The sequence below is a fragment of the Oncorhynchus mykiss genome, chromosome 19 (assembly GCF_057628025.1).
Source record: "Oncorhynchus mykiss isolate SJ-2025 chromosome 19, ASM5762802v1, whole genome shotgun sequence".
Lineage (NCBI taxonomy): Eukaryota > Metazoa > Chordata > Actinopteri > Salmoniformes > Salmonidae > Oncorhynchus > Oncorhynchus mykiss.
Genome location: NC_143040.1, coordinates 51,962,997 through 51,978,367, shown reverse-complemented (window position 1 = coordinate 51,978,367; position 15,371 = coordinate 51,962,997). Strand labels below are relative to the sequence as shown.

The 15,371-nt window shown below is 42.9% G+C and overlaps 1 protein-coding gene across 1 annotated transcript; it reads right to left on the bottom strand.

Annotated features, from left to right (window-relative positions):
- Positions 1-750: 750 nt before the first annotated feature.
- Positions 751-15,140, bottom strand: LOC110498356 (G patch domain-containing protein 2-like). The gene is given in 13 exon segments (XM_090209700.1): positions 751-841; positions 929-1,032; positions 3,756-3,837; positions 3,869-3,984; positions 3,987-4,036; positions 7,987-8,016; positions 12,676-12,701; positions 14,562-14,668; positions 14,670-14,837; positions 14,839-14,892; positions 14,895-15,011; positions 15,013-15,063; positions 15,066-15,140. Coding segments are annotated over 13 exon segments (1,062 nt in total). The 5' UTR covers positions 15,132-15,140.
- Between the last annotated feature and the right edge of the window lie 231 nt (positions 15,141-15,371).

Sequence of the window (15,371 nt, the reverse complement as noted above, 5' to 3'; positions counted from 1 at the left end):
CCAACCGTACAGGAACTGACTTGGATGCTTTGAGAAAAACTCTTTAGAAAAACTTCTGCATTTATTTATATTTTTTTGCATTCTCAGAAACACTGGAATTCAAAGATTCTACATGAATATATTCTATGTTTGAGAAAGACAACCTTGGAAAATACAGCAGTTATTATTCATTGGAGTCGTATATCCAACTGCAGAGATGTCTGTAGTATAAACGCAGGTCAAGCTTGCCCCATATACCTGACTGTGCTAGCTAGTCTTTCACAGGAGGCTGTGATGGGGACGTGGCTAATATCACAAAAGTTAATAAGTGTTTCTACAGCCTTACCCATGTCCTCATCCTAACATGACCTTCTCTGTGGGACCATTCCCTCTCATACACTAAAGACCAGGAGAGCCCACACCAACAGCAACAAAGCAGAACGCGCAACTTTACGCTGCTTGATGTGATGTGATCTACATGAACACCCGAGTCTGGAGGTCATAAGGTCTCGCTTTGAGATTCTGTCTCTGAGGAGTTAGTCAATGTTCTAAACCTCACAGACATTGAACACACGTCTCTTGAGGTACAAACTTTGATGTAGCATGCATTGGTTATAACAAAACCTGTGTTTAGTGACTGGTTCATTTAGGAGAGTTAACCATGTCTGTCAATATATTGAGCTTCAGAAGGGAATGGGCTCAATGGCTCCAATTGGCCCAGAAGAGGCGGAGTCTAACCATGCCGCCAATAATGAGTGCTGTGCGGTGCTCCTAACTGGTTTTGCAGATGGAAGAGGAGCATCTCCGATGGGAGCTGTCTTGCACCATGTCAATGGAATAAACAGGTAACGGTCACAGAGGGCTGAACCAGAACACATTTAGAAGGTGTTCATCCAGACCTACCAAAATAGGGCTAGATAGCCGAAATGTCTTATTCAATAGTCAACACAAATATACCTGTCTCCGGTCTCTTTTTCCAATGGAAGGCAGCCAATGGTAGAGGTCCTGAGATAAATACTTAATTCTCTCCACAGACACTGATATACTGTTGTCCTGCAACACACACATTTTTTTTGTATAACGTACACTGAGTGTACAAAACATTAGGAACACCTTCCTAATATTGAGCTGCACCCGCTTTTGCCCTCAGAACAGCCTCTACAAGGTGTCAAAAGCGTTCCAAAGGGATGCTGGTCCATGTTGACTCCAATGTTGACTCCAGTTATGTCAAGTTGGCTTGATGTCCTTTGGGTGGTGTACCATTCTTGATACACAGCAGCATTTCAGTTCTTGACACACTCAAACCGGTGCGCCTGGCACCTACTACCGTACCCCGTTCAAAGGTACTTCAATCTTTTTTCTTGCCCACTCACCCTCTGAATGGCACACATACACAATCCAACACTTAAAAATCCTTATTTAACCTGTTTCCTCCCCTTCATATACACTGATTAAAGTTGATTTAACATATGACATCAGTAAGGGATCATAGCTTTCACCTGGTCAGCATATGTCAAATCAAATCAAATCATATTTATTTACAGTGCCTTGCGAAAGTATTCGGCCCCCTTGAACTTTGCGACCTTTTGCCACATTTCAGGCTTCAAACATAAATATATAAAACTGTATTTTTTTGTGAAGAATCAACAACAAGTGGGACACAATCATGAAGTGGAACGACATTTATTGGATATTTCAAACTTTTTTAACAAATCAAAAACTGAAAAATTGGGCGTGCAAAATTATTCAGCCCCTTTACTTTCAGTGCAGCAAACTCTCTCCAGAAGTTCAGTGAGGATTTCTGAATGATCCAATGTTGACCTAAATGACTAATGATGATAAATACAATCCACCTGTGTGTAATCAAGTCTCCCTATAAATGCACCTGCACTGTGATAGTCTCAGAGGTCCGTTAAAAGTGCAGAGAGCATCATGAAGAACAAGGAACACACCAGGCAGGTCCGAGATACTGTTGTGAAGAAGTTTAAAGCCGGATTTGGATACAAAAAGATTTCCCAAGCTTTAAACATCCCAAGGAGCACTGTGCAAGCGATAATATTGAAATGGAAGGAGTATCAGACCACTGCAAATCTACAAAGACCTGGCCGTCCCTCTAAACTTTCAGCTCATACAAGGAGAAGACTGATCAGAGATGCAGCCAAGAGGCCCATGATCACTCTGGATGAACTGCAGAGATCTACAGCTGAGGTGGGAAACTCTGTCCATAGGACAACAATCAGTCGTATATTGCACAAATCTGGCCTTTATGGAAGAGTGGCAAGAAGAAAGCCATTTCTTAAAGATATCCATAAAAAGTGTTGTTTAAAGTTTGCCACAAGCCACCTGGGAGACCTGGTCAGAGATCTGGTCAGATAAAACCAAAATTTAACTTTTTGGCAACAATGCAAAACGTTATGTTTGGCGTAAAAGCAACACAGCTCATCACCCTGAACACACCATCCCCACTGTCAAACATGGTGGTGGCAGCATCATGGTTTGGGCCTGCTTTTCTTCAGCAGGGACAGGGATGATGGTTAAAATTGATGGGAAGATGGATGGAGCCAAATACAGGACCATTCTGGAAGAATGAGACTGATGGAGTCTGCAAAAGACCTGAGACTGGGACGGAGATTTGTCTTCCAACAAGACAATGATCCAAAACATAAAGCAAAATCTACAATGGAATGGTTCAAAAATAAACATATCCAGGTGTTAGAATGGCCAAGTCAAAGTCCAGACCTGAATCCAATCGAGAATCTGTGGAAAGAACTGAAAACTGCTGTTCACAAATGCTCTCCATCCAACCTCACTGAGCTCAAGCTGTTTTGATAGATGATAGACTGATAGAGACATACCCCAAGCGACTTACAGCTGTAATCGCAGCAAAAGGTGGCGCTACAAAGTATTAACTTAAGGGGGCTGAATAATTTTGCACGCCCAATTTTTCAGTTTTTGATTTGTTAAAAAAGTTTGAAATATCCAACAAATGTCGTTCCACTTCATGATTGTGTCCCACTTGTTGTTGATTCTTCACAAAAAAATACAGTTTTATATCTTTATGTTTGAAGCCTGAAATGTGGCAAAAGGTCGCAAAGTTCAAGGGGGCCGAATACTTTCGCAAGGCACTGTATATAGCCCTTCGTACATCAGCTGATATCTCAAAGTGCAGTACAGAAACCCCAAACAGCAAGCAATGCAGGTGTAGAAGCACGGTGGCTAGGAAAAACTCCCTAGAAAGGCCAAAACCTAGGAAGAAGCCTAGAGAGGAACCAGGCTATGTGTGGTGGCCAGTCCTCTTCTGGCTGTGCCGGGTGGAGATTATAGCAGAACATGGCCAAGATGTTCAAATGTTCATAAATGACCAGCATGGTCCAATAATAATAAGGCAGAACAGTTGAAACTGGAGCAGCAGCACGGCCAGGTGGACTGGGCACAGCAAGGAGTCATCATGTCAGGTAGTCCTGAGGCATGGTCCTAGGGCTCAGGTCCGCCGAGAGAGAGAAAGAAAGAGAGAAAGAGAGAATTAGAGAGTGCACACTTAAATTCACATAGGACACCGAATAGGACAGGAGAAGTACTCCAGATATAACAAACTGACCCTAGCCCCCCGACACATAAACTACTGCAGCATAAATGCAGCATAAATACTGTCATGGAAAGATGTTTTTGTACACTCAGTGTATGTATAACATAACTTGTTAGATACCAGCATTGAAAGCCTGGTAGCCATTCATGTGGAAAAAGATTGTGTCGATAGTGTGCCACTCTGCCATCACCTTCCTGGGCAGCCTCCTCCGGCCTTTCCTGATGCAGAACAGGAGAGCCTGGAGAGATACATGTGGAAATGCATAGTATTTTGTATTAGTTATCAAAATCAAGACCATCACATCTCTTAGTGGGCTGTGCAGGCTGTAGGAAGGTGGGTGGAGCTAAGTCTGATGCCTCTAGGACAGGAGGTGTGTCTGGGTCCCAGCTGGGCAGCAGGCTGGGAACGCCCATCCCCATCCCCCTTCTCCACTCTCCCCCTCAAAGAACCAGTCACTCTGCTCATCATCACCTACAGCACAGGCAGGAAATACAAAACTGTTAGTCACAATGTATACATAATTCCGTAACAATTGAATAGGATTCTGTATTACACATTTTGTTTGATTGTTCAGAAAAGTGTTCACGGATGGCCTGCACCAATTTATAATTTAGTGATGTACAATTAACCATGGTATGAAGTACTGTCTGCATGAGGGCCTATTTCCTAATTGTCCTCCATCATTCCTCTCTCTATTTGTTGACAGACTCTCCACCAACACCACACCACACACACAGCAGACAGACAGACAGTAGACCACCCTGGTCCCCAGACACTGCTCTCTCCACAGACCTGTCAGTCAGCGGGGCGCACGCAGGGGGCATGCCTCTCACAGTCAAGGTGTAGTGACAACTGTTAAATCAGGGGCTACCTCGCCCCACCACGGCTAATGAGATTAGCAGAGGCTTCAGCGCTCATTAACACGACATGACAACGCCTTATTAGAGCCGCCTGGGTGCCTGGCAACCAGCCTATTGTATCGGAACTTCCTTCTGTCTAGTCGCAGGATTCTGTTACACGCACAAAGAGCAAAGGCATACTGTATCTCCATCCTTTTAACCAACTGGTAATGCTAGAATTAAAAGGCTTATTACATGCTTTTTGTTTGCATTTTACTACATTACTGTAGTTGTATTTAATTTAATTTGCACATACATACCTGTTATGTACACTGAGAGTACCAAACCTTAAGAACACCTGCTCTTTCCATGACACAGACTGACCAGGTGAAAGCTATGATCCTTATTGATGTCACTTGTTAAATCCACTTCAAGTCAGTGAAGATGAAGGGGAGGAGACAGGTTAAATAAGGACTGAGCATTGAGACAAAAGATTTAAGTTCCTTTGAACGGGGTACGGTAGTAGGTGCCAGGCACACCAGTTTATGTCAAGAACTGCAACAGTTTCCCGTGTGTATCAAGAATGGCCCACCAACCAAAGGACATCCAGCCAACTTGACACAACTGTGGGAAGCATTGGAGTCAACATGGGCCAGCATCCCTGTGGAACGCTTTCGACACCTTGTAGAGTCTATGCCCTGACAAATTGAGGTTGTTCTGAGGGGAAAAGAGGTACTCCATGTAAATGCCACAGAATAATAATATTACATGAATACATTGTCTAGGCCAGAATCACTGCAAAAGAGGAAGAATAATATCATTGTCAGTATGCATTTCATGTTGAAATTAGAAAGCAGTCTTTATGTAGCGACAATACTCATGTGTAACAAGACAAATGATTTACGTTGTGATGAATCATTTCAAAATTAACATTCAATAACCAAATAAAATAATTCCCTAGCTAGGTCGACAAAAATATAAAATGACACAAAAAGACAAGAGGAGCTCTCCCCACTGGGCTCTCCCCACTGGGCTCTCCCCACTGGGTTCTCCCCACTGGGTTCTCCCCACTGGGCTCTCCCCACTGGGCTCTCCCCACTGGGCTCTCCCCACTGGGCTCTCCCCACTGGGCTCTCCCCACAAGGCATGGAGAAGGACTGATCGAAACCACTGAGTGACATGCACAATCTAATTGAATATCCTCCGCTGTCAGCTCCAATCTAATCTGTGCTGCGTTCTGGAGGATGACATGAGCGTGGCAGATTCCCCTGCCTTCCCCTCCGTCTGTGAACAGGACCTGCGGACAACAACTGGCCAGCATTTGCTGTGAAGGCTGCTCCAGCCCAGGCTACTCTATGGCTGGCCCTCTCCATGCCCCCGGCGGCCCCCGTGTCATCCCTACACCCCCCTCAGCCACGGGCCCCTACCCCGGGTCTCTATGCCTCTGTCACACCTCTGCCACGGGCCCCTACCCTGGGTCTCTATGCCTCTGTCACACCTCTGCCACCTTGGGCTGAGAGATAGAGCCACCAAGGTCACACATGACTAAAAGCTCCATAGATCTATTTGTTTTACACCAATTTTTTTTTACAAGAATCGTCTTAATGAAGTGGACATTGATGCAGTTCATGTAGAACTGTGTTCTATTTGACAAAAGGTGAATTTTAAGAATTAATATCTCTGTATTGTGCTAAAATGACATATTTTGTTTTTTAGATCCTTAGATTTAAACTACCATGGATGGAATAAAGTCACTGATTTTGAAATGTCTTAAATTATCTCACAGCATGCCAAGTGGCAATTGTAACACAAACGTCCAAGCTCCGTCCTTTGAGGCTTTTTGTCCATTGGGTCAGAGGAAGTCTGACGGTCTTGTTTGCGTTGCATTTTGCTTTGTGGTGATCAGCGTTGACCTTGGTGACGAGGGAGAGAGACCGGCGGGGTCAGATACATGCTGGTATGGTTCTTTGCCATATTGCACAGGCGTGGCGGTGACTGCAGGCTCATACTAGGCTGCTGCCAGATGGTCAGCACCATCTCCCCACACACCCAAAAAGCAGATGTGAGAGGGACCAGGCCTCTCCAGGGAATGTGGAAGTCGTTTGGCCTAACCAAGCATTCCTGGACCATCCCCCCCTCCCTCCCCACCCCCTTCCCCAGACCCTGGTTCCCCAGGCCTCTCCTCAGCTGTCCTCCACCTCTGGACACACGGCTGAGCATCTGGAGCACACTGCTTTCTGTTCAACAGCAGTAGAGGGCATATCTCCTCACCATGCGTCCTCCTGGCTATGTGCAGCAGCCCCTATAAGAAGAACTAATGGCCCTTTCAGGACTATTGCTACTTATCCCACAGCTTTTCTAGTTCTCTCTCTCTCTCTGGCTCTTTATTCAGTCTGTCCAGGATTTCCCTCTGATTTTTTTTATATTTGCGGGTTAAAATTACACATGCTTGATTTTTGTAATAATATTACTATGATTTGACTGTTTAATGCATAAATAGTGCAGTGATTGGTAAAATTTACGTAGAATTTTTGATTTTGCAAAACAAATTGGATCACAGAATCATGGAGGGACTGTCTAAAAAATAAATATTCTGCTCTTAAGGAGAATATTCTGAGTACAGTTTACATATGTATAATAGGGCCAGGAATTGCCAGGGACCTCACGATAAGATATTATCACGATATGATATAATCACGATATGTAGGTGCCGATACAATATATATTGTGATTCTCACAATTGGGATTCGATGTTCCAAACACAATGCTCACCGCATGTCTGCTGCAGAGGAACAAGAGAGCCATGAGAAAACGAGTTTTGATCAGTAATGAAAATAAAAGTGCTGAAAACAAATTGGCTCAATATTTAAAAAGAAGAGGAGAACAGGCTATAGTAATACTTTAGTATTGGTGCAGCTACAACTGACTACCCCTTGGGTTGTGCCGTGGCGGAGATCTTTGTGGGCTATCCTCGGCCTTGTCTCAGGATGGTAAGTTGGTGGTTGAAGGTATCCCTCTAGTGGTGTGGGGGCTGTGCTTTGGCAAAGTGGGTGGGGTTATATCCTGCCTGTTTGGCCCTGTCCCTGGGTATCGTCGGATGGGGCCACAGTGTCTCCAGGCCTCAAGTATTTATGCTGCAGTAGTTTATGTGTCGGGGGGCTAGGGTCAGTCTGTTATATCTGTAGTATTTCCCCTGTCTTTTCCGGTGTCCTGTGTGAATTTAAGTATGCTCTCTCTAATTCTCTCTCTTTTTCCTCTCTTTCTCTTTCTCTTTCTCTCTCTCGGAGGACCTGAGCCCTAGGACCATGCCACAGGACTACCTGGCCTGATGACTCCTTGCTGTCCCTAGTCTACCTGGCCGTGCTGCTAGTCCAGTTTCAACTGTTCTGCCTGCGCCTATGGAACCCTGACCTGTTCACCGGACGTGCTACCCATCCCAGACTTGCTGTTTTCAACTCTCTAGAGACAGCAGGAGAGGTAGAAATACTCTGAATGATCGGCTATGAAAAGCCAACTGACATTTACTCCTGAGGTGCTGACCTGTTGCACCCTCGACAACCACTGTGATTATTATTATTTGACCCTGCTGGTCATCTATGAACATTTGAACATCTTGACCATGTTCTGTTATAATCTCCGGCTATGCCGGGTGGAGCCTGGTTCCTCTCTAGGTTTCTTCCTAGTTCCTGGCTTTCTAGGGAGTTTTTCCTAGCCACCGTGCTTCTACACCTGCATTGCTTGCTGTTTGCGGTTTTAGGCTGGGTTTCTGTACAGCACTTTGTGACATCAGCTGATGTACGAAGGGCTTTATAGAAGGGCTTTTTTTATGATTGAAATTTGATTGACTAGTGTAAAAATATTGCAATATTGTAAACAATAATATAACGTTATATCGTCCAAAATAATATCTTGATATGTAACTGTGTCGATATTTCCCCCATCACTAATGTACAGTATAATCTTAATCTGGCTCCCAATACTCTCCTTAAACCTTTACACTCATGGGAATGCCTATATGTGTAACGATCGTCACATGGAATGGACCAAGGCGCAGCGTGGTATGCCTACATTCTCTTTTAATGAATGAACACTGAACAAAAAACAACAAAATCAACGAACGAAACATGACGCTATACAAATAAGGCTGACAGGCAACTAAACATAGACAAGATCCCACGAAACACAAAGGGGAAATGACTGCCTAAATATGATCCCCAATCAGAGACAACGATAAACAGTTGTCTCTGATTCGGAACCATATCAGGCCAACATAGAAATACAAATTCACCTAGATGACCCACCCAAGTCACCATCACACCCCAACCAACACAGAAAAAACAGCTTACTGTGGTCAGGGCGTGACAATATGGATAGAGCTACATTTACAGAATATGAAATGCATTCCAATGCATTTACATAAGCATAGTACCAATTGAAAGGGAAAAGTTTGGAGATTATAGGAAAATTATTCGACCAATATTGAGGACACAACAGTTTACCTGACATGACTGAATCCAAAAATGAAGCTGTTGATTTTATGTGCATTTTAATTTTACTATACTTTTTGCCGCATTTGTGGATAACGAAATCTGAAAATACTCTGGATACATTCAAAAACATGATACAAATATTCTTGTAAAATGTGGGGTAGGTGCAACATAAAACAGAGAAATTACAAGGGTTCGAGTGAGATGACTAACTGGTGTCTCTAAGTGGCCACACACCTCTCCAGTGTGCACAACAAGTTGTTTTGTTTGGAACACAGCCCTGCATCCCCGCCATCACACAATTACTGTTGTTGTTTAGGCAATCAAAAAACAGACCATTTTAAATCGCAATCTGGGTCAGGTGGGCATCATTTGAAAGCGTGTTCTATTGTCAACATGACTAGCTAAATTAGAAAATACAATCTGACAGTGTTACGCTTTCACAGGTCAGTTCAGCGAAACGGATCGTAGGTGAACACAGAAAAGACTCATGCGTGCATCAGGTGCGTGTTCAGTGGTAAATCTTCTTCATGGTAGACAACCAGAGGCACATTCTGTTCAGAACAACCCAGGTTATGATGCCATGTCATCTTGTAACTGTACATCAACTGTACATCAACTGTACATCAACTGTACATCAACTGTACATACAGGCCGTACGTTTATTCCATGTGTAACTGTGTGTATGTTATTTGTGTTGCACTGCTTTGCTTTATCTTGGCCAGGTCGCAGTTGTAAATGAGAACTTGTTCTCAACTGGCCTACCTGGTTAAATAAAGGTGAAATAAAATAAATAAAAATCAAACATAGTGGTCATAAATGTTGACACTGTATACGACAAGAGTTTTATGATATGGAAAAGTGAAGTGCACATTTGGACTCTTGGCTTGCTTGTAAGACTTCAAAGCAGTATTTATTATAATCATCAACGTCTCATCTTTAAAAATACTTTGAGTCTTCTTAATTTACAGCGTTTCCCTCAATCAGAAAACAAAACATTTTTAAAAGTTGCCCAATTAGCAGGAGGGTTTAACCTCTTAGAGCTCTAGGGGCGCTATTTCATTTTTGGATAAAAAACGTTCCCGTTTTAAGCGCAATATTTTGTCACGAAAAGATGCTCGACTATGCATATATTATATAGTTTTGGAAAGAAAACACTCTGAAGTTTCAGAATCTGCAAAGATTTTGTCTGTAAGTGCCCCAGAACTCATTCTACAGGCGAAACCAAGATGATGCATCACCCAGGAATTAGCAGAATTTCTGAAGCTCTGTTTTCCATTCTCTCCTTATATGGCTGTGATTGCGCAAGGAATGAGCCTACACTTTCTGTCGTTCGCCCAAGGTCTTAGCAGCATTGTGACGTATTTGTAGGCATATCATTGGAAGATTGGCCATAAGAGACTACATTTTCCAGAGGTCCGCCCGGTGTCCTTTGTCTAAATTTGTGCGTAATCTTCAGGTGCGGTCATTTTCTCCTGGGATTCAGGAGAGAAAGCATGTGTCCAAGAACGATGTATCAATGAAGAGATATGTGAAAAACACCTTGAGGCTTGATTCTAAACAACGTTTGCCATGTTTTCAGTCGATATTATGGAGTTAATTTGGAAAAAAGTTTGCGTTTTGAGGACTGAATTTATGGATTTTTTTTGGTAGCCAAATGTGATGTATAAAACGGAGCTATTTCTAATACACAAGGAATCTTTTTGGAAAAACTGAGCATCTGCTATCTAACTGAGAGTATCCTCATTGAAAACATCAGAAGTTCTTCAAAGGTAAATGATTTTATTTGAAGGCTTTTATGTTTTTGTTAATGTTGCGTGCTGGATGCTAACGCTAATGCTAACGCTAAATGCTAACGCGAAATGCTAACTCTAGCTAGCTACTTTTACACAAATGATTGTTTTCCTATGGTTGAGAAGCATATTTTGAAAATCTGAGATGACAGTGTTGTTTACAAAAGGCTAAGCTTGAGAGATGGCATATTTATTTCATTTCATTTGCGATTTTCATAAATAGTTAACGTTGTGTTATGCTAATGAGCTTGCTGATAGATTTACACAATCCTGGATACAGGGGTTTTTTCATAGCTAAACGTGACGCAGAAAACGGAGCGATTTGTCCTAAACAAATAATCTTTCAGGAAAAACTGAACATTTGCTATCTGAGAGTCTCCTCATTGAAAACATCTGAAGTTCTTCAAAGGTAAATGATTTTTTTGAATGCTTTTCTGTTTTTTTGTGTAAATGTTGCCAGCTGAATGCTAATGCTAAATGCTACGTTAGCCATCAATACTGTTACACAAATGCTTGTTTTGCAATGGTTGAGAAGCATATTTTGAAAATCTGAGATGACAGTGTTGTTAACAAAAGGCTAAGCTTGAGAGATGGCATATTTATTTCATTTCATTTGCGATTTTCATGAATAGTTAACGTTGCGTTATGGTAATGAGCTTGAGTCTGTATTCACGAACCCGGATCCGGGATGGGGAGATCAGAAAGGTTAAGGCAACTTCTCAGAACGGCTGTCGTTAGTCAAAACCCATACAGCACCGCGAAGGGCAGAGCCTGAGCTCTGACGTCATTTATAGCATGTTGTTGTACAGCCACTACGTTCCAATTTAGGCTTTTATCAGTGCCCAAATATGCAATTCTCAACATGTATACGGATAGGTAGTGTAACGGGTTAATAGCAGAACATTTAGAAAAGTGCTCCTCCACAAAGAAGGTATGACTCACAGGTGGCAGCGGAAGAACAGCTTCTTCCATTTCTGAGTTGAAAACGTGTTTGCTTCCTATAGGGGGATTTGGTGCAAAGTTTGAAAAAGATCACAGGTATAAACAATGAATTAGAGCCACACATGAAGTATTTATCCATATTAAAGGTCTAACGTGATGTCGCTGGGAGCAGCCCTGAGCCAATGTGAAACCATTTCCATTAAGTGCTATCTATTTAATGACCATGAATAAGGTCATGAGGCTGCCATTTTTCTTGAGACCAGTTGGGAAACACCTCTCTCTCATCTCCCATGACCTTTGTCAGGAAAAGTTAACTAACATTTTATTCAAACTTAGTCTGTTTTACATGCAGTTACGAGAAAAGGAATCATCCCTGTGTTAGTATCAACTACAGGTAACGGTCATCAAAAACACTCACCTTCCATTTCTTCATCCCAGAGAAGTACCATCACATACATCAGGCACCATGTCACTAAATAAGTCTTCACACTGATGTTCCCTACAACCATGGTGGCACTAAATTAATACAAGGACGGTTACATGTTACAAGACATGAAAACTGCATTCCAGTGTGGAACAAAAGCTCCCTTCTTTTCCGTGAAGCAAAAACACACTATCCAATAGGATATAATCCCTGGCTCCTGGGAGAGGCAGGCTAGTTTGCTCAGAGATTACGAGTCGGCCGCCATTTATTTGAGCCTGGGTTCATTCAGCAGAGGAATAAAGAGACAGAGACAGAGGGGGGCAAAGCGCTGATAACAATGGATCTGTAGGCTCTTCAAACAAGCCACCCCAGCCCAAATCCATGCCCTCTTCCATAGGCGTCTGATTATAAGGTTATCCCACCCTCCCTGAGCTCCTGTAATTGGATTAGTCTCAGAGATTGCTGAAAATGAACTTCAGCAAATGGAATACAGCTCTAAAACAAAACTCCTCGTAGAGTTTTCAAAAAAATCCAAATGACAAAATTATGGAGTGGAGTGTGACAAATGCACGCCAATGGCTTCTGTTTCTCCGGTGACAAGGTTGTCCACCAATAGTACCACCACCACAGCTGAAGACAGTGGCTGTCTCTCTGTGTGCCTTCACCTACAGGTGAGGCCTGCTCTCTGGGCCAGACTTGGCACCAGGTGGCCATCCTGCCAGTAGGCCAATGCTACTCTAATCAAGGATGCCCAGCTGGAGCTGCCAACATCTGCTACCCATGCACTTGGTTGGCTAAAGGCAGGCTCTGGTCTGGGCACATACTGCATGAGCTGTGACCTTGAGGCAAGGGACGTTTCAGAGATCAAACACGGAATATGAAGAGGTTAATGGAACGAACAGAGAGAGACCACTGAACCCTAAAAGTTTAAAAGACACTTTAAGACACTCTAAAGTGTCTTTAACTCTAAAACATCAGATGGATCATAGCATTTCCTGATATCTAAATATGGCTGTTGTACCACTGTCAACCCTCCATTACTTGATACCATTTTTCCATCTCTTTGGGCTTCAGTAGGACTTAACCCATAGATTGTTCAGTCCTCAGTACAGAGCGGCAGTCTACTGAGCAGCAATCAGCAGTGTGCTGTTGTGTAAGTGAGAAATGATTGACAGCGTGCCACAGTGTTCCCATTTATTTCTTCTTCTGAGCTGTTTTCTGTCAGAACGGTTATTGATTTTTCCATAAAGTAAGAAAACAAGTACCATTAAGAGGTCAGCACAAATTAAACCAGAAGATGTAAAGCCCTCTGTATCCCTATTATTGGTTACCACAGACGTCTTCTCCCTATTTTTTTTATAGCCAACAGATAATGAGATCATCAAGGGGAATACCCAGTGGAGGCAGGTGTCTAGCAATGGGATGGACATGGGAGGAAAGAGACCAACCAGATTTACACACAGGCAGCACCATGCACTGATATGGGACCAGCCTATTGCGCCATGGTCCTACTTTCTATTTTCATACTAATGTAGTATACTGATACTGATGATTGCCTCTGTGTTGATGGTATCAGATGTCAGGCTTGATCATTTATGTAAAAATGTTGACCTCTGGCTGAAGCCTACAGTGGCCAGGCAGGACTGTATAAGCCTATTTAGTAATCCCATTATTATAATTATTATGACAGCATGGTAATTGATTGGTTCCAATGTCACTTATAGAAGGTTGTATATCTCATTTTGAACAAATAAATGCATTGGAATGCAGTCAGTTGAACTCAGGGCAACTATAACTTCAATTATCAAGAATAAGATAGAAATTAATTTTGAAACCAATCAATACCTCACCAAGTGACATTCATTTGTGACAATATTTCTCCCAACAAAGTAATGAGCTGAGTGATGCCTTGCGGCCAAAGAATGAGTGACCACTCCCGACTGATCACCTCAGAAAGAGAGAGAGCAGATGAGCAGGAGAGGGGAATGTCATTCATTTTTTATTTGAATACTTGAAGGTGCAGAAGCATCAATGTGATACACTTTTTGTTTTAGATGGGGCCACATTGAATATTGACAACTAGATGAAGACAGGCAGTATAGATCATTTTAAATGTTGCTGTGTTTAATTGCCTCTGTCAGATAGTAGTTATGCCCATGACTTTTATATTACGGGCCAAACTGCTTCAGTAACTTCACCACATAAAGGGTAAATGGAGCATGTGATATTTAAGGGTGATTTGCAGTTTGACTTGGTCTGTGTCAACAAAGGCTAACAATAACATATTTTACAATGGATATGTTGTAAATATTGCAAAGGTTGCAAATATGATGTAATATTTAGGAATTGCTCAATGAAACCTCTTCATGTAAAAAGTAAGACTATTTCAGTATCCTAAAATATTCTATCCTATAGGATGTTAAATGATTGTTTTGCCCAAATAGATATTTTCTCACACACAAATAAAATGAAAGTGATGTTTAGGTATATGCATAATGTTTAGAACATTACCCTTCAGACATGTTCTCATCACAAGCCTCTCATTGCTCTCGGACCAGTGGGATCTTATCCGTCCAGCACTCCTCTACCCTGAGACCCACTGCATCAGCCTCCCACTCCCACTCCCACCCAGCCTCCAGACCCTTCGTCAGCCTGGACAGACATTTATTTTTTGGATGACTTGTGGTTCCCACCACACTCGCTATCCACTCCTGACACCGTCAACTTCTGCTGCAGGCTGACCGTCACGTCTGAGGTCATGCGTTTGACCATCCGCCTCCTCTTAAAATGGCCGTTCCAGGGTGTTCTCTGTGAAGGAGTCCTACTCAGGCCATGAGTGGTTGGTTTGGTTTTGATGGCCTCAGCCTCACTGAGGCAGCAGCCATGCTCCATGGGGTGGAGGGGGGAGTCACAGCGGTGTTTCCATCCCCGACGTCGGAGGATCTACCTGCGCTGCTACAAAAGGGCTCAGAACCATCTCCTCCCAGAGCTCCTCTGCTCTGGGAGGAGAGCTTGGAGCTTGGCCTGCTCTGAGGTCTGCTCCAGGGCTGACACCAGGTCATGCACCAGCTCATCCATCATGCTGCTGGGGGAGAGGGAGAGAGGAATACAGGTAAGCTGGTGGATTACAGCTCCAGTATTTATGTCAATAGCACATGAATATGATGAGTATGGTGTAAGTTGATACTAGCTTATAGGTGTGTCTAGGATAGGAGGACAGTGTAAGCTGCTGGTGTAAACTACAACAATCAGCATCCTCAGATGTTAAAGCAGAATGCAGATGACTATGAAGGTGTTTTGTTCAACTAACATAACAATGAT